The sequence below is a fragment of the Camelina sativa genome, chromosome 20 (assembly GCF_000633955.1).
Source record: "Camelina sativa cultivar DH55 chromosome 20, Cs, whole genome shotgun sequence".
NCBI lineage: Eukaryota > Viridiplantae > Streptophyta > Magnoliopsida > Brassicales > Brassicaceae > Camelina > Camelina sativa.
This window is the reverse complement of record NC_025704.1, coordinates 28,299,497-28,322,327: the sequence shown is the minus strand read 5'-3', so window position 1 is coordinate 28,322,327 and position 22,831 is coordinate 28,299,497. Positions and strand designations below refer to the sequence as shown.

Below are 22,831 nucleotides of genomic sequence, written 5' to 3'. Positions count from 1 at the left end.
GACAAATGCATATACTACAAAACTACTCCATCAGGGTACATTTTGTTATGCTTATATGTAGATGATATGCTTATTATTGGCAGCAACAAAGACATCATAACTCAAACGAAAAACATGCTCAAAAGAAATTTTGACATGAAGGACTTGGGTTTAGCAGATGTAATTTTGGGGATAAAAATCATCAGAACTGATGAGGGCCTTATCTTGTCTCAAACCCACTATGCTGAAAAAGTGCTTGATAGATTCAAGCATTACTCAAATGGGACTGCAAAAACTCCAGAGGATCCTCAAATTCACTTGACCAAAAATTCTGGTGAACCTGTGCTGCAGGTGGAGTATGCAAGAGTAATTGGCAGTCTAATGTACTTGACAAACTGTACAAGACCGGATTTAGCGCACTCTGTAAATGTACTTAGTCGCTACACAAGTAATCCAGGACATAAGCATTGGATGGCTATAGCTAGAGTTTTGGATTATCTACGTTATACCAAAGATCATGGCTTGCACTATGGTAGAGAACCCGGAGTTTTGGAAGGTTACAGTGATGCCAACTGGATCGCAGACTCGAGAAACTCAAAATCCACAAGTGGATATGTTTTTACACTTGGAGGTGCAGCAGTGTCCTGGAAGTCTTCCAAACAAACTCTGGCAGCTAAATCAACTATGGAATCTGAATTCATAGCTTTGGAGATAGCTATGTCAGAAGCTGAATCACTTCGTAATTTCTTGGAAGACATCCCAATGTGGGGGAATCCTGTGCCTGCAATACGTGTACACTGTGATAGCGAATCGGCTTTGGGCAGGGCAAGGAATACCCATTACAATGGCAAATCTCGTCACATCAGACGGAGACATAAAACTGTTAGACAACTTATCTCAACTGGTGTAGTTACGATTGATTACATCAATACGAAAGAAAACCTAGCGGATCCATTTACAAAAGGTTTGGCGCGAGATCAAGTTATAAAATCATCAAGAGGAATGGGTTTAAAGCCTATGACTTAAGAGGATGTTTGATGGTAACCCCACCTACTCAGATTGGAGACCCCATGACCTAGGTTCAAAGGGACAACTAAATCAAGCTGAATCTGCTACAAGCACTAGAAGACTTTTGTCTTTTCCCAGTTCCTAGAGTGATGTAAAGTGCTTCCTGTATGTTAGAGGTTAAGCATATGCTTTTAATGATTTGAAATGTAGCTTTGTAAAATATTTGAAATAATTACAGGATATTTCTTTAAATACAAGCAGCTTATATAAATCACCTTGTGAGTGTGAAATGGGGCCGTTTCTAGGAGATTATATGAGGCTATACTCTCCAAGTTCACTCATGATTAACCAGGCATGTTCAAGGCCACAATGAACACAATAGAGAACCTCGTTCTACGAGAAAACGAAGCTGTGTTATGCCTGCTGTCTAAGTTTACATACAAATCCGGATGGTTCAAGACATCATGTTCACCAACTGGCCGAGTAAACTCGACAGGTATAACAATGAGTCGGTTCAAGGTTGAAAAACGCCACCAACTCATATACAGTTAGTTTTCGCATATACTCTCGAAGGTCTGTCTAGTCTAGCTAGTAGTGTCAGTCTATAGGGTTAGTTATGTCGTCATATGTTTAGACTTATTTCTATTCATGTGGGGGATTGTTGGAACTGAATTTTCAGAAACAAGTTTCAGAAAATTGCAGGTTTTGGGACAATGACTTTCCGGTGACTTTCCGGCCAAATTCCGGCCAAATGGCTGATCGGAATTGTCTGGTCGATAGTGCAATGGAAAGCTGGTAACGAGTACTACAAGATGGTATACTCATACGTCCAAAACGGAGTTGATTTGAATGAGAAATAAGAGTGTGAAGTGAGCTACTTGGGATGGTTTGGGAAATATCCCACATCGGAAATATGATTGATTTTTCACTCATATATATATAGTTTTACACTCTTCTAGTTTCAAAAGTGTGTAGAAGGAAGAGGGAAGGTTCCCACACGCGAACCGAACTGAACCGGGCCGAGCACGGATGCGGGACGGGCCGGATGCGGGGCGGGCCGAGTCGGGCTGGTCTCGGGCGCGGACTGTGGTCTCTTGGGCTTTTGGGTTTTTAGGCTTTTTGGCTCTTGAGACTGCTGTAGGCTCATTTAATTTTTTGGAAAGACTTGGTGTGAACTCCAAGCAAACTTGGGCAGCACTCCGAGAATATTCACTGAATATTTTCTTGAGAGCTCCCTCCTTCCACTATATATAGAGGCATAACCTCTCATTATTTTTCACACACAAAAAANTCAAGGCCACAATGAACACAATAGAGAACCTCGTTCTACGAGAAAACGAAGCTGTGTTATGCCTGCTGTCTAAGTTTACATACAAATCCGGATGGTTCAAGACATCATGTTCACCAACTGGCCGAGTAAACTCGACAGGTATAACAATGAGTCGGTTCAAGGTTGAAAAACGCAACCAACTCATATACAGTTAGTTATCGCATATACTCTCGAAGGTCTGTCTAGTCTAGCTAGTAGTGTCAGTCTATAGGGTTAGTTATGTCGTCATATGTTTAGACTTATTTCTATTCATGTGGGGGATTGTTGGAACTGAATTTTCAGAAACAAGTTTCAGAAAATTGCAGGTTTTGGGACAATGACTTTCCGGTGACTTTCCGGCCAAATTCCGGCCAAATGGCTGATCGGAATTGTCTGGTCGATAGTGCAATGGAAAGCTGGTAACGAGTACTACAAGATGGTATACTCATACGTCCAAAACGGAGTTGATTTGAATGAGAAATAAGAGTGTGAAGTGAGCTACTTGGGATGGTTTGGGAAATATCCCACATCGGAAATATGATTGATTTTTCACTCATATATATATAGTTTTACACTCTTCTAGTTTCAAAAGTGTGTAGAAGGAAGAGGGAAGGTTCCCACACGCGAACCGAACCGAACCGGGCCGAGCACGGATGTGGGACGGGCCGGACGCGGGGCGGGCCGGGCCGGGCTGGTCTCGGACGCGGGCTGTGGTCTCTTGGGCTTTTGGGTTTTTGGGCTTTTTGGCTCTTGAGACTGCTGTAGGCTCATTTAATTTTTTGGAAAGACTTGGTGTGAACTCCAAGCAAACTTGGGCAGCACTCCGAGAATATTCACTGAATATTTTCTTGAGAGCTCCCTCCTTCCACTATATATAGAGGCATAACCTCTCATTATTTTTCACACACAAAAAACATAAACACTCCTTCCTCTGAAGATCTCTCTCTCCCTCTCTCTTGCTTAGTCCAAGTAAGTTCTTAGTTTAGTAGTCTCGAGAGCATAACGTAGATCTGTTCGCTTGAGTTCTATTACTGGTGTGCTACGGTAATAGTTCGTGATCGGTTGTATCCTGGGATTCATAAATCGTGATTGTCCGAAAGCACTTACGGCAGATTTATTGAATTAAGGAAAGAGATATCATATCTCGCCTCCGTGATTTATTTACTGCTTTATATTATGCTGTTGTAATTCGTTTCTGATTTCGTTAATTTAGATATAATTCGCATATTTTCTCAATTCGATTTTTGCGCTCCTAACATCAATCGCTGTTCTGCTTAGCTCAAGCCATGAGATGTTGGTTGAGATATCCGGAAATGTCCTCAACTTTGAGCATCCTTTAAAATCAAGAGCTACAATGGATTCAAGCTTGAGTCCAATGGGAATAATCTCTAGATTTTTGCAGTCTTTAATACGCAAATCTACTAGCTGATTGAGATTCTTAAAGGAAGAAGGAAGCTCCATCAAACTTGGGATATCCGAAAGTACCAACCTCTCCAATGAGGGAGACAGCATGGTCATGAGCTGGTATTAAAGTGTGAGTTCAAAAGAAGGCATTAAAAAAAAAACGATTAGGTGAAAGTGTAACCCAGAAAAAAAAAAAAAAAAAAAAAAAAATTTTAGAGGCGTNAAAAAAAAAAAAAAAAAAAAAAACATTTTAGAGGCGTTAGTTGAATGAAAAAACATTTTAGACACCCAAATGTTAACAAAAAAAAAACGTTACACTCACATTATCAAGGCATTAACTAGTATTAAAGTGTGAGTTCAAAAGAAGGTTAATGGAGAAAAAAGATTAGGTGAAAGTACAACATACCTGCACTTTGTCCCACTGTTTGTCACTACTCATTGCCCGCATCTTTAAATCAATGAGATTCTCTAGACACGAATTAGAGGGGATTTCTTCTATCCCTGTTTTGTCAATGTAGAGGCTTGAAATGTCGGTTGAGATATCAGGAAACTTGTTCAATAGTGTGCAGCCTTTGAGGTTAAGTTTATCGAGAGATTGGAGGTTAATTCCGGTGGGTAAAGTCTCTAAATTCTTGCAGTAAGCCAACTGCAAATCCTCTAAACATTGGAGATACTGAATAGAGGAAGGAAGCTCCACTAAACTTGAGCAATAGCTAAGATCAAGTTTCACGAGGTTAATGGCCATAGAAAGATCTGGGATTTCCTTCAGGTTATAGGAGCCCCGCATATCCATTTCTTGAAGCCTTGTAAGTGGCTGAAGCATAAGTAAGACTACACATCAACTGAAACGATTTTTTTCATTTACAAAGTTAATACTACTAATTGTAATTTTACTAAAAGCTTACATGAACTCCATCCCACAGCTTTTCCAGCTTGCTCTTCCACATTTGGAGCTTAACAAGGTTTTGAGGCTGGAATTTAGAAGGCATGAATTTCAACGGGTATTCGTCCCAATGTAGTAGTCTGAGCTTAGGGGAAAACTGACCAAAACCTTCTGATATGTGCATTGTTATGTCTTTCCTCCGATCAGAGAAGAAGTTGAGAAAAAGGAGATTACTCATTCCTTTGAAGGCATTCTCATGTATATGTAGTTCATCAGTCTCACCCATATTCAATGATATGCCTAGAACGTTTTTAGTACCCTGAATTTATAACATTAAAGAAATAGAAACCATTAGCTTAACAATTCACGTTTCCCTAATTAAGTGACAATTTTTAACCCTTTCTTATTGGGGAAGGTGCATGTTTTAAATCCTATAGAGTGATATATAAAACAAGCATGAAAAACTTACAGTGTTATTTTCAAGTACATTGCAAATATCTTTGGAATCCACCAAGAATTCACGTCCTCCAGGGTCACTGGACTGTGTGCAAACAATCTCTTTACACATTTTTTGTAGCAAACCGTGCACATCAACAGTATCATCATCAGTTATTTTTACAAGAGACTTATCGACCAGGTTTTTAAGCCCGATATTAACATCCAAGTCACTATCTGCTAGTAGCAACTTGACATCATTGACTTCCTCACCACTGAAGAGACATGCAATGTGACGAAATATTGCTTTATCTTTTTTGTTGTTTAACCCATCGTAGCTTACTCTTAGTGTTTTTTCAATTTTCCCATCCAAACTCCTTCGAAGCCTTGGTAGCATATCCATCCAATCCTCTTCGTCCCTACCCCTCAAATATGAACTCAAAACATTAAGACCCAATGGAAGATTACCGGCAAGCAATGCAACTTCAGAAGCAAGCTCCATAAAACCATCAGGTGGATAGTTTTGCTTGAAAGCAGATCGACAAAACATTTCAAGAGCAAGCTTTCAAGATGGGAGTTGGACCTCGTAAACAAGGTTAATCCCATGTGCTCTTAAAAAATGCTTATCAGTAGTAACCACAATAATTCTGCTCCCACACCCAAACCAATGAGTTTGACCCACCAAGGCATCTAACACCAGTTGATCATCCAAATCATCAATAACGATAAGAATTTTTTGTTGTTTTAGCCTCTCTCCCACTGCACCTAAATGATCTACTTTTATACCCTTTTTGTCTAGAACTTGAGATAGAAATTTTCCTTGCATATGCAACTTCATGTTGTAGTCGTCTGAATTGGCTCTAGGATAGATTTTCGTACTCTTACGTATGAAAGCTTTATCTATGAAAACACTACCTTGGAAGTGTCGAGAAAGTCGGCTAAACAAAGCCCGGTAGTTTTACCAATCCCTGAAGAACCCCATATACCAACCATTCTCACGTCCTCAGTTTCCAATTGCAACAACATACTCATTTCAGCGATATGGTCCTCAATGCCAACAAAAACCTCAGAATCTTTCGATGTAGTTAAAAGCAGTTTACCCAAAACATCATTGGCTATTTCTTCAACCATTTTTGCTTCGTTACCCCTAGCAAAAAGAAAGATAATTTCACAAACATGAAAACATTTATTCAATATAAAAATAAGCAATAATGGTAAAACAAAACACAATACCATGCCACAGAATGATATCCGAGGATATTAGCAACATCGGTTAAAGCATTCTGCCATAGATTTATCACGTCCTCTGTTTTTCTTGCAAGTCTCTTGAAAGATCTTTCCAAAGTCTCCGATTTGTTTCCTCACATGTGAAGGATCCAAACGGTAGAAAATGGGAATCACAAGTTGGCCAGACTCTTTCTTGCATTTCAAGATCTCTAACAACTCATTGAGACACCAACTGGAAGAAGCGTAGTTTTTAGAGAACACGACCACGGCGATTCTAGACTCACGAATCCCATGTTTAAGCTCGGGATCGAGCGGGTGACGTCTTCCAATCTCACTATCTTTAAAAGCAATGATCAATTTCCGATCTAGCTCCTTGAGAAAGTGGCTCAGGAAACTTACGCGGACATCTTCCCCACTGAAACTTGGGAAAACATGGTATAGCCAATTGCGAGAAGAAGATGAATGAGCCATAGATAGAGAGAGAGGGGATGAAACTATGGCGATTGAGGTTGTGAGACCAAAAAAAGAAAGTACAGTATAAGTGAGGGCTCAATGTCGTTTCTATGAATGAAATATGTGCAGATAAGTGTCAGAACCATATTGTTGACTTAATTGTCCATCTTAAGTCAGGGCTTAAGCTCTTCTGATTTGTTTATTTGACCGGGATCACTTACCAAGAGCCAAGTCTTTAGTCGTCAATTGTTTTATACTTTTGAATATACTAGGTTTTGAACCCAGGCTACACGTGGGTTTATTTAATATATTTTGGTGAAATTATATATGATTGATGACAATTATAAAATATTATCTTATAGAAAATATTAAATTAATAATAAGGTAAAACTTTTATTTCAAATACATAATTTAAAAAAAATATAAAAATCAGTTGTGCTAAAAATTTAAATCTGATTAAAAGAATCATGAATTTAACTTATAACTTAAAAAATCATGAATCAAATCATTTGTTTTTAATCTAGATTAGTTGGGTTTTCTACAGGTTATTAATCCCCGCTACACACGGGTATGCTTTTATTGATTATCATAAGAATGTATTAGACTTAAAAATCATTTAAATAGCTATACATATAATATGCAAAAGTATTATAACGTATTGGTTTTTTTTTTAAGACAAATGTTCATTTGTTTATATTAAGCATCCTTTATGTTGTTTTTAGAAAAAAAAAATAAGAAAGCAAAATTAAAAATTACATACAGTTATTTAAAATATATTTTTTATAAACTGGTACGTGTTAAATAACAAAAAAAATCAAATTTTTCATACTATAATTTTTGTGATTTTTTTGAGTAATAATTTTTTTCCAATATCTGCTTTCAAACACGCCCTCTCCTAATTTTTTTTCTTTCAAAAATGCTCTAAAAGTCAGAAGCCTAAAAAAATATGTGTGTTATAAAAGTACACAAAATTACAATGTAAAACCTTATAATTATTTTATAAAACTTCATAAATCTCACATATTATTTATCTTATCATCTCTCTACCATTTGTTTATGTTCTTTGGTTTTCAAGTTATTTTTCAATTACTTAACTGATAGTATTGTAATTTCTCACCCTTATGATATTCTATTTTTATCTCTAGGATGCCACAAGGTTGCATGTACATATATGCTCGTTATAAGTGTTTGTCATTGAAGAACTTCCTGATGCTAAGGATTCTGCCAGCGCACGTGAAGCATCAAGATCCCTTTGCAGTGAATTTTTTTTTGTTGTGTTAAATCCTCGATATCCTACTAATGAAAAAACGAAACCGTAACTTGGTCTTTGAAAGCAATGAAAGCTAACATCCTTCTAATCAAAGTAAGAAGATTATTATAATCACGGACAATGCAAGACAAAGTAAGAAGATTATTATTCACCAAAAAGGTTTCAGCTCAACTCGAGATTGTTTGCCCAACCCACAATACAACTTGTCATTGTACATTCCATATATACAATGCCTCCATAACAACCCTCGAATAATACACAAACTAACAATTCAATTTGCAATTCCACTGTTGCTTATGGAGCTTATAGTACCACGAGTCTCTCCAAAAAATTTCAGCTCGATCAAACATCCTTACAACCTCGTAAAGATGCCCTAAATAACCCATCTTGGAACTGTTCATGTTCCATACTTGGCAAAAATTGCACCACTTTCCAGCAGTTTCTTCGCTAGGAAGTAACACACATAACTCCTTGAGTTTAATGCCTATTGAGGTTCTTGGCTTGTTGGATATCAAGCCGGTATATTTACCTTTCCTGAAAGAGATCATATCAACCCCCAAATTTGGCTACGGCTACTCAATACAGCCTTGATCTCCATCTTCCTTTCACTTTCTTTCTCTTCTTTCCCTTTCTCTTCTCAATCTGACCTGTCTTGGCTCCACCACCACAATCAGGACTTGCCACAACCACGACATGAGTCACAGACCAGCTAATGGTTTTCACCACCTCCGCCGCGTCACTCTGTCTCCTCTCCGTCACAATTTTCTCTTTTCTTCACATCATCTCAACCAAGGAGCATAATAGTCCTCGCCCTATGCTCACGTCTCTCTGCTAATCCATGTCCTTTGTTTCTCTTTTTTCATTCGATGGAGTCTGATGCAGAACTCACAACGGTGAAACAAACTCAAAATAACGGCAACGACGGCAACAACGGCAACAACGCAACATACAACAACGGTTCAAACTCCCATATGTCACGAAGGAGACAGTTTCAATGACTCTGCCACAACTATAATCTGAAGTTACAAAGACTTAGAGTTGCACATGACAATAGTTTATACAGAAGCACATAACAACTTTTATTTATTAAAATAAATATCACAACCATCACTATGCACCTTTCACATATTGACTACATATTCACCGGTTGAAGCGGCATCTAATTAAATTTCCATGCATCAATTCACGACTTTGATTCCATACAACCTACGATCAAAGATTAATGGATTAGTATGTATATTTTTTTAAAAAAATTAGCACAATTAAAATAAGAGACAATAGGTCGCCATGATAATAAATATAATGTAAAATATTTATAAGAAAGTAATATACGTTCATAATTTAGGGTTTTACTTTTTTACAATTTTTAGAAACGTGATTAATTACATTTAATATTTGCAAAGTTACATTTAATGATATAATGATATATACTATATAAAGATATGATTAATTTTAGAGATTAAATATTATGTTTAATATGAATATTATTTTATATTTACATTTTTCTTATTTCCATGTGTTATAATTATAACATTTACATATTATTTTATATTTACATTTTTTTTATTTCCATGTGTTATAATTATAACATTTACATTAATTTTATTTCTGTAATTATTGTTTTTCCTTTTTTACAAAAATTCTTAATATAGAAAATTATTATAATTTTAAAAATGTTAAATGTTGATATGTCAAATCATGATTGGCGATTTTAAATCCTATGTGAACAGTCTTAAAAGCTTATAGCTCCTACTTTTATTTAGTATAATTTATTTTTCACCTTATGCAACTTTAATATAAGTTGATTTTGTAGATTATCCCTAACATTACGTTTTGATTAATGAACAAAAATATAAACTAGAGAAAAGAGTTGGTAGCCATAGTGGTTGAATCAGGTTTATATACGCGTGCGTTGTAGCAGAAAGAGAAGAACTTTCGTGGAAAAGGTGCTTAGGAATTAAGATTATTATCTTTAAGTCTTTAACTATGGTCATTATCCACTCACATTACCAAATTTTCAAATAAAGACAGAACTCAAATCCTACTCCCTCTGTATTGAGTCAATCTATATTTTTTAGCATTAGGATTTGGAAGAAAGCGTGTGCAAGAAGATACCTCTTTTACATTACTCTGTTTCTAAGGACTTGTGTGTAACGCTGCAAATTTGTGTAGTATACCAGAACTTATGTTTGACGACATCTTTCTCTTACGAAGCCTCTGAAAATGAAGTACTCACATGCTACATGTCATTTTCTATGTAGCTGGAGTAGCTCTAGATCCAGAGGAGCATTATAAGTATTTTGTTATGAGGATTAAACTGAGAAGAGCTCTATGTCACAACTGATCTGCTATGCAGAAACCAAAATAATAAGTCTGGTGCTTACCCGCTTGCGCTTACTACTTCTCATTGTCTCTACATAACGATCTTCAGAGAATCTTATACCACATCAGTTAGTCGAAACTGTTTATCTACCTGATTGTAGTTGACTTCAACTAGGGGAGAATTCTATTTGTTGAAATTTCGTTAAATATACGATTCACTTGGGTATATTTGTTTTTGCACCTTCATTAGCATTCGAGTTAATCTACAACGTAAAAGATTAGCACCGAAGTCCCAACTCTGTTTTGGTAATGGAACATGAGAAAGAAACATATGAAAATAAGTTACATCAATAATCACCTTTGCCTCATCAAATATTGGCTACCAAAGTTTCAAATGCATAACCCTGCATTGAAAGTAAATTGAATATAATTCAGACCACTGACTTGAAAGATAGAGTGGAGTATTGACTGTAGGGAGTGATAGTTATTGTTGGCATAAGCTTGAAGATAGCTTGAGGTGCAAGCTATACTAATCCTACCGAGTTATGAAATTATGATTAATTATATTTAGGAGTTATCTAAATATGTTAGTTTACCGGTTTAGAATAGGAAAGTTGTCAACTCTAGGGTTGAACAATTGTTATAAATACCAAGAGAGCATTTCATGAAGAGGTGCACGCCTTAGGGTATTCTAGAGAGATGCACACAAGGTGTGTGGCGTTGCCCCACTAGTGTTCGATATCATATACAATTATGATTGTAATTGTAATCTTGTTCTAGTGGATTTATTCTGGACTTGGTCCCGGGGATGTAGAAAATCTGAACCCCGTTAACAAACTCTATGTGTTGTTTACTTTATTCGTTCTTTATTTGCTATCAGAGCAGGAAACCGACTTGAGTCTATAATCTCTAATAGGTTAGATCCTGGATGTGTGAACAAAAAAAAAAAACACGAAAGAGAATGAGGCGTGTGTTGAGTGTTTGTGGAATTGAAGAAAATAGAAAAAGGTGATTTAGAGTTCAGACATCAGATCTGTATCTTAAGAGGAGACAAAAACCGAATTACAAAGATGAGCTTTCATTTACAAGAGAAAGATGATGACAAAGATGTTGTGGTGATGAATACTCACTGGATTTTTCTTACGCCGGTGAAAAGTGTTTTTTTTTTTTTTTTTTTTTTTTTTTTCAAAGTTAACTTGTATCTTACAGAGAGGAAGATAAGAAAAGTACATAATTGAAACTTTGTGTCAATGGCAATTTGATCTGTTTTTTTGTAGATCTGTTNAAACTCACGACGCACAAAGAATTGTCAAATAATTGGTGAAGAAACGTCCCCAAAGAATGCAGAAGCAATTGAAAGTGTGAGAACTTATGATCTGAACAATGAAATAAAGATTTCTTTAAACTCTCTTTTGATTAATAGAAAATCTGTTTACAAGTTTGTTCTAAACAATTTTCTAATCTCTCAAAACTCTCTTTAAAGAAACCTCACGCTCTCTCTAAGTTCTTAGCTCTTTTCTTTTCTTAAAGACTAAAACTTAATAGCTAGGTTAACTTTCTCTTGTTTGTGCTAAAGCTTACAATCAGCCTTAGCACCCTATTTATAGAACTAGACCTTTGCCACACAAGAGGCAAACTGCCTATTCTAATCCTAATAGGAATTGGACAATTTCCTTTTTCTTTATGCTTTAGGAAATTTCCCTCTTTCTTCATGTTTACATTCCTATTGTAAACATGAAGCTCTTTAATCTTCCAGAAGCTTCTTGGGCCTTCTAATCCTGTGTAAATCTTCCAGCTTGATAAACGCCGATATAAATAACCTGACACTCTGTTTTTGTACTAATGCTGAGTTCTTCTGAAGTAGTTCATCCTCTTGTTCAAATGTCGCATCTTCAATCTCCCCCTTTTTAACTTTGTGCTTCTCAAGCATAACAATTTTAAACTCGGTTTAGACTTTAAAAACAAATACCTTTGAACCATAGTCAATCGTTCAAAAAACATAAACCAAAATAACCACCGAACCATAGTCAAACATCCAAACACACTGAAACAAAGTGATTGCCAAAAGCCGAAAGTTTTCAATGAAAAATACAAAGCTACAAAGCTCCCCTAGAATCTCAGACCAGCTAAACTCCCCCAGAATCTCAGACCAGCTAAACTCCCCCAGAATTTCAGACCAGCCTCTTCTCCATCTCCCCCTGCTTGAGAATACAACAGTTAAAAACAACTCAAATCATCTTGGAAAGTGGATGATTCTGTATGAGCCTCTGGACTACTTCCGTGAGTCGCTGAAGAGCCTGTGAAGTATCGACCAAAGCTGCGTATGAACTCTCCTCATCTGCTTGACCTAATTGTGGCACACGAATGCTACCCAACTGAATTACCTCAGATGCCGACGAAAATCCCTCATCTGTTTGTTCATCCTGTGGTATAGGATGTCCATCCTCAGTGAGTAACCCGTGTTTAATCCCATAAGCAAGTCCATTTCGAACATCTTTAGTGTAAAACTTAGCTGTAACTTCTTCTTCTGCATTTGACCACTCAAGAGGACCATCCTGAATCCTAAGAGTGCCAAAAATTATCCGGGGAAAAATTACACGCCTCGAAGGATCACTCCACTTCATATTCATAACTTGATCATAGATCAACTGTCCGAGATCAAAACGAATACCTTTGATCATCTTATACACAACTTGAGCACGTTTGACTGAGGGATGATGTGGATGACCAGATGGAACCCAGTTAAAAGCTGCGAACATAAAAAGAGCTGCAACATCTCCAGGAAGATTCTTAACTTTCAACTTTGACCAAGGNGGCTTAAAAAAAAAAACAAACAGCTTTAAACCGTAGTCAACCGTTCATAACATAACCATAGTCAAACTATCCAACCAAAAAGATCTCCGAAAAAAAAAAAAAACTTCCAAACTTGAGAATCTCAGATCAGCTCAAAGCTCCCCCAGAATCTCAGACCAGCTAAGCTCCCCCAGAATCTCAGATCAGCTAAGCTCCCCCAGAATCTCAGATCAGTTAAGCTCCCCCAGAATCTCAGACCAGCTTCTACACCATCTCCCCCTGCTTGAGAATACAATAGTTAAAAACACCTCAAATCATCTTGGAAAGTGGATGATTCTGTATGAGCCTCTGGACTACTTCCGTGAGTCGCTGAAGAGCCTGTGACGTATCGACCAAAGCTGCATATGAACTCTCCTCATCTGCTTGACCTAACTGCAGCACACGAATGCTACCCAACTGAATTACCTCAGATGCCGACGAAAATCCCTCATCTGGTTGTTCATCCTGTGGTATAGGATGTCCATCCTCAGTGAGTAACCCGTGTTTAATCCCATAAGCAAGTCCATTTCGAACATCTTTAGTGTAAAACTTAGCTGTAACTTCTTCTTCTGCATTTGACCACTCAAGAGGACCATCCTGAATCCTAAGAGTGCCAAAAATTATCCGGGGAAAAATTACACGCCTCGAAGGATCACTCCACTTCATATTCATAACTTGATCATAGATCAACTGTCCGAGATCAAAACGAATACCTTTGATCATCTTATACACAACTTGAGCACGTTTGACTGAGGGATGATGTGGATGACCAGATGGAACCCAGTTAAAAGCTGCGAACATAAAAAGAGCTGCAACATCTCCAGGAAGATTCTTAACTTTCAACTTTGACCAAGGCAACTTATCTTTTCCACTTAAAGCCACTGCAAGCTCATTCTTACTCAGCTTATCAACCGCATTACTAGCTTTGTTCTCATCTAAAGTCATATATTCTAGATTAAATGCCTCATTGATCAACATAGGTGAGAATTCATACCACTGCCCTCTAACAAACACCTTAACCCCATCTTTGGCCTTTTCGTTTGGTAAATTGGCATAAAACTCACATATCACTTCCTTGACATATAATGATAACCCTTGAACTGACTCTTGTAATCCCAACTCCATGATTTTATCACGAATCCCAAATTCATCCGGTTGTGAGAAATCTATATTCCTTTCTGCTGTAAATTCTCTAGTTATAAGCTGAGAATACCTGACTTGAGCAGCTCTTGAGACAAACACATTAGACCGAAAATTTCCCTTTACTCGAACATTCTTTGCCTTTGTTGTGGCAGACTTAGATCGCTTGGAAACAGAAGTAGACCCTCGATTCATCTTCCGCTTCTTAACCATGTCGTGCAATCTGTTCTTGCACAGAAATTTCTTCAAACCCGAAATCCTCAGAATCCGAAGCAACCTGTTTTCCCTTATCTTGAACCTCTTCTTCCTCATTGTCGGAGACTTCTTTATCATCAAGAACTGGTTCCGATTTGCTCTCTGTGGAATCTTCCCCTTCTACCGAATTGAGTTGAACATCATCACCGGATTCATCATGAATTTGATCCTCATTACTACTCGAGTCATCAACTAGGTGGGGGCGATTACAACCACCATCATCTCGAATCACTTTTGATTTGTTGCCTCCTCTCACCAAACCTTGTCAAGTTGCTCTCACCATCCTCTCTTGAAATTTCTCAATCGCTCGATACAACCAAAGAAAAACACACACAAAGTTTTTTTTTTTTCTTTCTTCTTTTTCGATACACCCGATGACAACCACCAAACCTCCTTTTAACCTAAAAATTAAAACCCAAATAAACCGCAAATAGAATCGGTTTACTCAAATAATTATTTCCAAAACCAGAATTTCTTTATACTTGTCCTCGACCAGCTTCAACCCAAACTCACATCTCACACACACCAATTGAGTTCCTCAATGTGGTAAATCGATTAAAATCTAAAGCTTTTGTGAATATATCAGCTAACTGATCTTCAGTATCAACATGACCAATCTAAACTTGCTTTCTCTCAACCAGTTCTCTGATAAAATGATGTCTCACATCAATGTGCTTGGTTCTTGAATGTTGAACTGGATTCTTAGAGATATCAATTGCACTTTTGTTATCACAATATACTTGTAGCTCCCCTGAATCCATACCATAATCAGCTGACATCTGCTTCATCCACAACAACTGAGTACAACAACTCCCCATAGCTATATATTCTGATTCAGCTGTAGACAGAGACACTGAATTCTATTTCTTACTCAACCAGGCTATTAAATTATTGCCTAGAAAGAAACAACCTCCACTTGTACTCTTTCGATCTGTTACATTTCCTGCATAATCTGCATCACAATAACCAACCAATCCTTTATTCGAACCTTTAGAGTACCAAATTCCAAACTCAACAGTTCCTTTGACATACTTAATAATTCGCTTAACTGCTTCAAGATGAGACTGTTTTGGTTTTGACTGATATTTTGCTCATATACCCACACTAAAACTCAAATCTGGTCTACTAGCTGTAAGATATAGTAAGCTCCCAATCATTCCTCTGTATTGCTTGACATCTACATCTTTACCATCAACATCTTTGGACAATTTCAATGAAGTACTCATAGGTATCACAGCTTCTTTGCACTTATCCATCTGAAACTTCTTAAGAAGTTGTCTTGCATAAGTACTTTGTGAAATAAAAATGCCTTGATCTGATTGAGTAATCTGCAACCCAAGAAAATACTTCAATTCTCCAACAAGACTCATCTCAAATTCTTGTGTCATACTACTCACAAACCTATCCACCAACTCTTTTGAAGTGCTTCCAAAGATAATGTCATCAACATAAATTTGAACCATCATAATGTCATCATCTTGTTCCAAGATAAACAGAGTCTTGTCCACACTCCCTCTAATATAGTTTTGTTCCATAAGAAATCTGGTCAGCCTCTCACACCAAGCTCTTGGAGCTTGCTTCAATCCATAAAGAGCTTTCTTTAGTTTATTCACATACTCTGGCCTAATTGGATCTTCAAAACCTTTGGGTTGTTCAACATATACTTCTTCTTGTAAGATCCCATTTAATAAAGCACTCTTCACATCCATCTGAAACACCTTAAAGTTCAGAATGCACGCCATTCCTAAAAACAGTCTTATTGACTCAAGCCTTGCTACTGGTGCAAAAGTTTCTTCAAAATCTACACCTTCGATCTGAGTATAACCTTGTGCAACTATTCTTGCTTTATTGCGAACAACAACACCACTCTCATCTATTTTGTTTTTAAAAATCCACTTAGTACCAATGATATTCACATCTATTTGTCTGCGAACCAGTTCCCAAACATCATTACGCTCAAACTGTTCCAGTTCTTCTTCCATGGCTATAATCCAAAAATCATCTTGAACAGCTTCTATATGGTTCTTTGGTTCGATCATGGACACAAAACACTCATAGAAAACAGTTTCTAGAGTTGTAAAGTAACTTGTCATCTTCTTAAAATCAATCTGCACTCCTCGAGTCTTCATTTTCTCATTTAAGTCCCCAATAACATCAGATGCAGAATGATTCTTATGAACTTGTTGCACTTCTTCTGGTTTTGTAATAGAACTGTCCAACTCAGAAACTTCTTTGTGGGCTTGAGTGATGCTTACCTGTTCTGAATCACTGTCTGAATCATCACCTTGTACAGCTACAGATTGATCATCAAAGACTACATTTACTGACTCCATGATTAAACATGTACGCCTGTTATAGACTCTGAATGCTGTACTACTCTCCGCATAACCCAAAAACATGCCTTCATCACTTCTGGAGTCGAATTTGCCAAGATAATCCTTGTCATTTAAGATATAGCATTTGCATCCAAACACATGGAAGTAACTCAGATTTGGTGTTTTGCCTCTCCACAACTCATAGGGGGTTTTTGTAGTATCTCTTCGGACATAAACTCTGTTAATTATATAACCGGCAGTGTTCAATGCTTCAGCCTAGAATTTCTTAGGAACTTGATTTCCATGTATCATTGCTCTTGCCATTTCCTGAAGAGTTCTATTCTTCCTTTCTACTACTCCATTCTGTTGTGGTGTCCTTGGTGCTGAGAATTGGTGTGCAATCCCATGCTGTTCACAAAACTCCTTCATAGCCTCATATTGAAATTCTCCACCATGATCACTTCGAATTTTCTTGATTCCTCCTCGTTCATTATGTAGCTGTAAAGCTAAAATTTTGAAGCTGTCGATTGTGTCTGACTTCTCACGAATAAAACAAACCCAAGTGTATCTGGAGTAATCATCAACTAAAACAAACACATATTTCTTTCCTGCTAGGCTTTCCACTTGCATTGGTCCCATTAAGTCCATGTGAACCAGTTCCAGAGCTGATTTTGACTGAACATCTGGAACCTTTTTGTGCTGAATTTTGACTTGCTTTCCCTAATTACAAGGTCCACACACCATATTATCTTCTCCTTTAAGCTTAGGTACTCCTCGAGTTATCTCTTTATTCACAAGAGTAGCAAGGTTTCTTGTATTCATGTGTCCAAGTCGTTGATGCCATAGATCTATACTTCCTCGAGCACTGTAGCATTTGATTGAATGTTTTTCCCACATGTAACAATTGTTCCCAGATCTTACACCGTATAACTTGACATTACCCGACTCATCCAGTGCTTTGCAATCAGTTTTTGTGAATAAAACTGACAATCCTTCATCACAGAGTTGACTAATGCTTATTAAATTTGCACGCAATCCTTGAACTAGGTAGACATTCACCAATTGTGGAAGCTCTATATCACGTGTTGTACCTTTGCCTTGTATGAAACCATGACTTCCATCTCCAAATGTTACTGTACCTCCTTTCAATTTCTTAATATTCTGTAGATTACTCTTGGTTCCAGTCATATGTCTTGAGCAGCCGCTGTCAAAGAACCAAGGCTCCGTGTCTTCTTGTTCTTCAGTGATCATAGCCATATCGCATATTGGTTCCGTTTCTTCTTGTTCTTCAGTAATCATGGCCATATTGCATCTAAACCCAGATCCAGAAGCTACCATTGATCCCGATTGATATATGTCAGCTTTCTTCATCCAAACTTGTCTTCTGATTCCATTCCAGAAGAATCTTCCTTGTTGCTTTAAGGTACAGACCTTCTGCCAATATTTGTAGCAAAAACGTTTGTAGTGACCGATTTTCCCACAAAAATAACAACTCAAGGATCCATTAGAACCACCATAAGATGTCTCCTTCTCAGACTGATAGGTTCCAGCAGATACGAACTTGGTTGTCTGTGATTTAGCTCCGTTGTTCTCAGTAAATCCCAATCCTCTATGAGTTTTCTCAGTTCTCCCATAGCTCAAAATTTTGTCAAGCTGCTTTGTTCCTGCGAACATATGAATCTTCCTATGTTGTTGATCTAATTCAGATTGTAGTTCTGTAGATTTTTTTCTTTCTTTAAGTAGCTCTTCTTCAAGCTTGTCTGCTTTAGCAGATAAGACCAACTTCTCTTTCATCAGATCTAGCGAATCTTTAGCCAGCTTTTTCTCATCCACCAATTCATTCTGTAATGACATAACAAGTGCTTCTAAACGAAGTTTTTCAGTAATCAAACCTTGATTTTCTTTTCCTAGCGAAATAAGTGTATTTCGCACTTCTTTGTAACTCTGAACAATGTCAAGAACTTCTTCTCCTTCTGATTCTGAGTCAGTTACTTCTTCCCCATTCTCAAATTCAGTGATTCCCACCATAGCTACTAAATTAATGAGTTCTTCTTCGCTGCTGCTATCACTATCTGACTCATTCTCAATGCTAATCATAGACTTTTCTTTCTTGAATTTAGAGTTACTCACACATTCCTCATGTGTGTGTCCAGTCCCTTTACAGATTGTGCACTTGGCATCTCGTAACTTGATTGTTGGACACTCTCGAATAAAATGACCATATCCCTTACATTCATGACACTGCATATCAGCCTTTTTGTCTTCACTTGTCTTCTTGAATGAATTGTTCTTCTTTTGACCTTGACCTTGTTCTATCCTTCTCAGAGCTCGATCAAATCTTCTTACCAACAGACTCACAGCATCTTCTTCTCCTTGATCAGTTAGGTCTTTGCTTACTGCTAGAGCTATTCCTTTTGGTTTCTTAATCCCATTAAGTTCCATCTCGTGTGCCTGTAGCATTCCTACTACTTCACCATAACTGAGATTATCTAAATCTTGTGAGACCGTTAAAGCTGTTTTGTATCCCATGAACCTAGATGGAAGACACCTTAGAAACTTTTTGACTAACTTTTGATCCTTATACGTCTTCCCAAGAGTTAAGGCTTCTTGTGCTAGAGCACTCAACTTTGAACTAAAATCTGAGATCGATTCATGTTCCTCCATCTTTAGATTCTCAAATCTAGAAGCCAACATATCCTTTCTTGAACTCTGCACTTTAGTTGTACCTTCATAATGAATTTGAAGGATATCCCATGCTTCTTTAGCAGTTTCACACCCTTGAATCAACTCAAACTGTTTTCTCCCAACACTGCAATGAATTGCACTTAAAGCCCTTGAGTTGTATTTTGATCTCTTTTGTTCGTTATCAGTCCAGTCTGCCTCAGGTTTTGGAATTCGCTCGCCTGATTCATCTTTGATCGTTGGTTCCTCCCACTTTTCTAGAACAGCCTTCCAAGCAAGACGATCAATACCTCCTATGATGGATTTGATCCTTGACTTCCAAAACCCATAGTTTCCATCATCCAAGATGACTTTATTGTTGTTGAACAGATCTCCGTAGCTCTCCATCTTGTCCGCAGAATCTCACCCGTAATATTCTGAACAAGTGCTGCTCTGATACCAATTGAAAGTGTGAGAACTTATGATCTGAACAATGAAATAAAGATTTCTTTAAACTCTCTTTTGATTAATAGAAAATCTGTTTACAAGTTTGTTCTAAACAATTTTCTAATCTCTCAAAACTCTCTTTAAAGAAACCTCACGCTCTCTCTAAGTTCTTAGCTCTTTTCTTTTCTTAAAGACTAAAACTTAATAGCTAGGTTAACTTTCTCTTGTTTGTGCTAAGGCTTACAATCGGCCTTTGCACCCTATTTATAGAACTAGACCTTCGCCTATTCTAATCCTAATAGGAATTGGACAATTTCCTTTTTCTTTATGATCTAGGAAATTTCCCTCTTTCATGTTTACATTCCTATTGTAAACATGAAACTCCTTGTTCTTCTAGAAGCTTCTTGCACCTTCACCCTCGCGTAAGTCTTCTAGATTGTTAAATACCGACATAAACATCCTGATGTTCTGTTCTTGAATCAGTACTCTGTTCTTCTGAAGTAGTTCACCTTTTGAGCAAATGTTACATCTTCAGCAATGACTGAAGTTACATCTGATTCTATTGTAGGATAAGAAGCTTTGAGGCAGAGACAAGTAGAAGAGTTATTGTAACATCCCAAATTCTATATATGTGGGCCACTTTGAAAAGTAGACGTGCTCTTGTTGTGTTGTTATTGGAAAGAGAGAGGAGGGAAAAAGAAAGTCGTGAGGAGAAAAGAAGATAGAGAGAGAGAATGGGATGTGTAGAGAGGGGAGAGAAGTAGATGTCATGGCTGTGAAAAGCCTCGGTGGTGGTGGAGGAGCAACGCCGGAGTAACTGAAAGGTGGAGAAAAGAAGAACAAGAAAGAGTTAAGAAAGAAATAAGAGCAGTTTGAAGAGGCGACTTTGGAGGCTCGTCGGACGCCAGATTTGACATCGGTTTATCAATCAAAAACCATCATCGCGTTTGCTACCAATCCATGAGCTCGTAGAAACTGACGGAAGTCCGATCGGAGTTATATTCAAAACGTTATGCGGGTTGCTTTCTGCGTAAGAAATATCTGAAACAGTCCGAACCTGCAACCCTAGAAATCGGATTCGAGGTTGTCTCCATGGAACAGCGATTGGTAGTCCAAAACTTTCCTGATCGAGCTGAGATTTTGTGGGGAGCCTCACGGTACTACTGGCTACAGATTCAACAGTGGGATCGTGAGTTTAACGGTTAGTTGTGGTTTTATATATGTGTTTCTGAGACATATTTGTATGGAATAAATGGAAACATTATAATGTTTGGTTGGCAAACTGAGGTTGGTTGGAACTCCAGCGTGTGATAAGCTCAAATTAATCCCTAGAGCTACTCTCTCAAACAAGAGTTCACTGCAGTATTTTGGGGTCGAATCCACAGAGACTCAAAATCAAACACAATAGATTATAGAGTTTTGTTATTACGCTAAACAAGTTAATTTAATTAAAATAAAAGCAATGCAAATATTTAAATGAAAGTGTTGTAAATTCAGAAAATCAAAAGAGTTAAACCTAGGGAATTTCTCAGGAAATTATGAAATATTAAATCAGATAAATTAATTAAGGTTCAAGCAGTAAAGATCAGATCTAGAATTCTAAACTTTTGGTAAAATAACCAGTTCTCACTGCAATTATATTCTCAATTTAAAACCAGAAAATCCAAATCTCTTTGTAAAATTCTAAGTAATAAATCAGCTTTAAGAACATGTTTAGATAAGTTCACAGAATTATTAATTCAAATCTCTTTGTAAGAAACAATTCTGCTCATCAATGGTTTAATCAGGAAAACAATTATATTCTCATATCAATTTATTTCCCTAAGATAACAATTCTAGGTGATCAATCAAGAATTATTGTGAAGAACAACCAAGGATGAAGATCATAAAAGATTAAGAACCCTAAAAATCTCAGATCTAATAAATCATAAAAACCCTATGAAATACCCTAAACCTAACATGCAAATTACTCAGACATGTTAAATAAAGCACAAATCATCATTCTGAATAACATGCAATAGATATTAAAAGTAAAGAGGGAGTTCAAGAAATCTTCTCTCTACAAAGAATTCAGATCTATCTCTCCCAAAAGCTCTCAATATCATTTCTCTCAAAAACTGCTAGAAGATAACTTAAGGGTTTCTAAAACCCAAAAACAATATATATACATCCTAAAATACGTCCAGGGGTTTATGTTGCAATTGTAGAAGACTTTGGGCAAATTTGTAAAACTTCCAATTTCTTGTTCTCTTGTCGGGTAAACAGGAGTGCCAATCGATGCCCTACTGTGTGGTGTCGATCGATGCTCTATCTATGATCCGACTCCAACTTGATTTCCTTCGGTAAAATGCTCCAAAATGATCCAAATTGTTCCATATTGCCCCATCCGTGCCAAATTCCTAATAACCTGTAAAGACTCAAAAATAACCTAGAAACAAATCAAAAGACTCAAAAAGCACACTTATATCATGGTTAAAAACCGTAAAAACCATGAAAGAGGTTAAAAGCACACTTAGCCTTTGCTTGCCCTCAAGCAAAACAGAAACTTAGACCTGTGAAAGAGGTTTGAAAACATAGAATTCACTCAACTGCTGGTAACTGATCTTTGCACTCTTCATTGCCTTGACTCTCAAGAACTTACTTCATATACTTTGTCAATTGAAAAGCATCAACATTCCTTACTCAAATCCCACAATCCTCTGGAATCTCTAGTCTCACCATTGCCATCTCATTACATAAATTAAAGCAAGTACAGGTGAGTTCTTACCTTGGTGTATTCAAACAGTGGCATATGGACTCTCTTCAGGCCAAGACATTCTTCTTACATCTTCTTTCCTCTCCCTTTTCTCACTTCCTTTTTTTTTTCTTCTTTTTTTGGTTTTTTTTTTTTT

At 37.2% G+C, this 22,831-nt stretch overlaps 1 protein-coding gene and 1 pseudogene across 1 annotated transcript; both read right to left on the bottom strand.

Annotated features, from left to right (window-relative positions):
• On the bottom strand, positions 4,037–6,808 carry LOC104771908 (annotated as a pseudogene).
• Positions 17,553–19,901, bottom strand: LOC104772909. The gene has a single exon (XM_019241976.1). The coding sequence runs from the start codon at positions 19,899–19,901 to the stop codon at positions 17,553–17,555; it is 2,349 nt and encodes a 782-aa protein (XP_019097521.1).

What these genes read in the sequence shown, in the direction of transcription:
- LOC104772909 (XM_019241976.1), bottom strand. Translation starts at nt 19,901, where the DNA reads ATGGAGAGCTACGGAGATCTGTTCAACAACAATAAAGTCATCTTGGAT.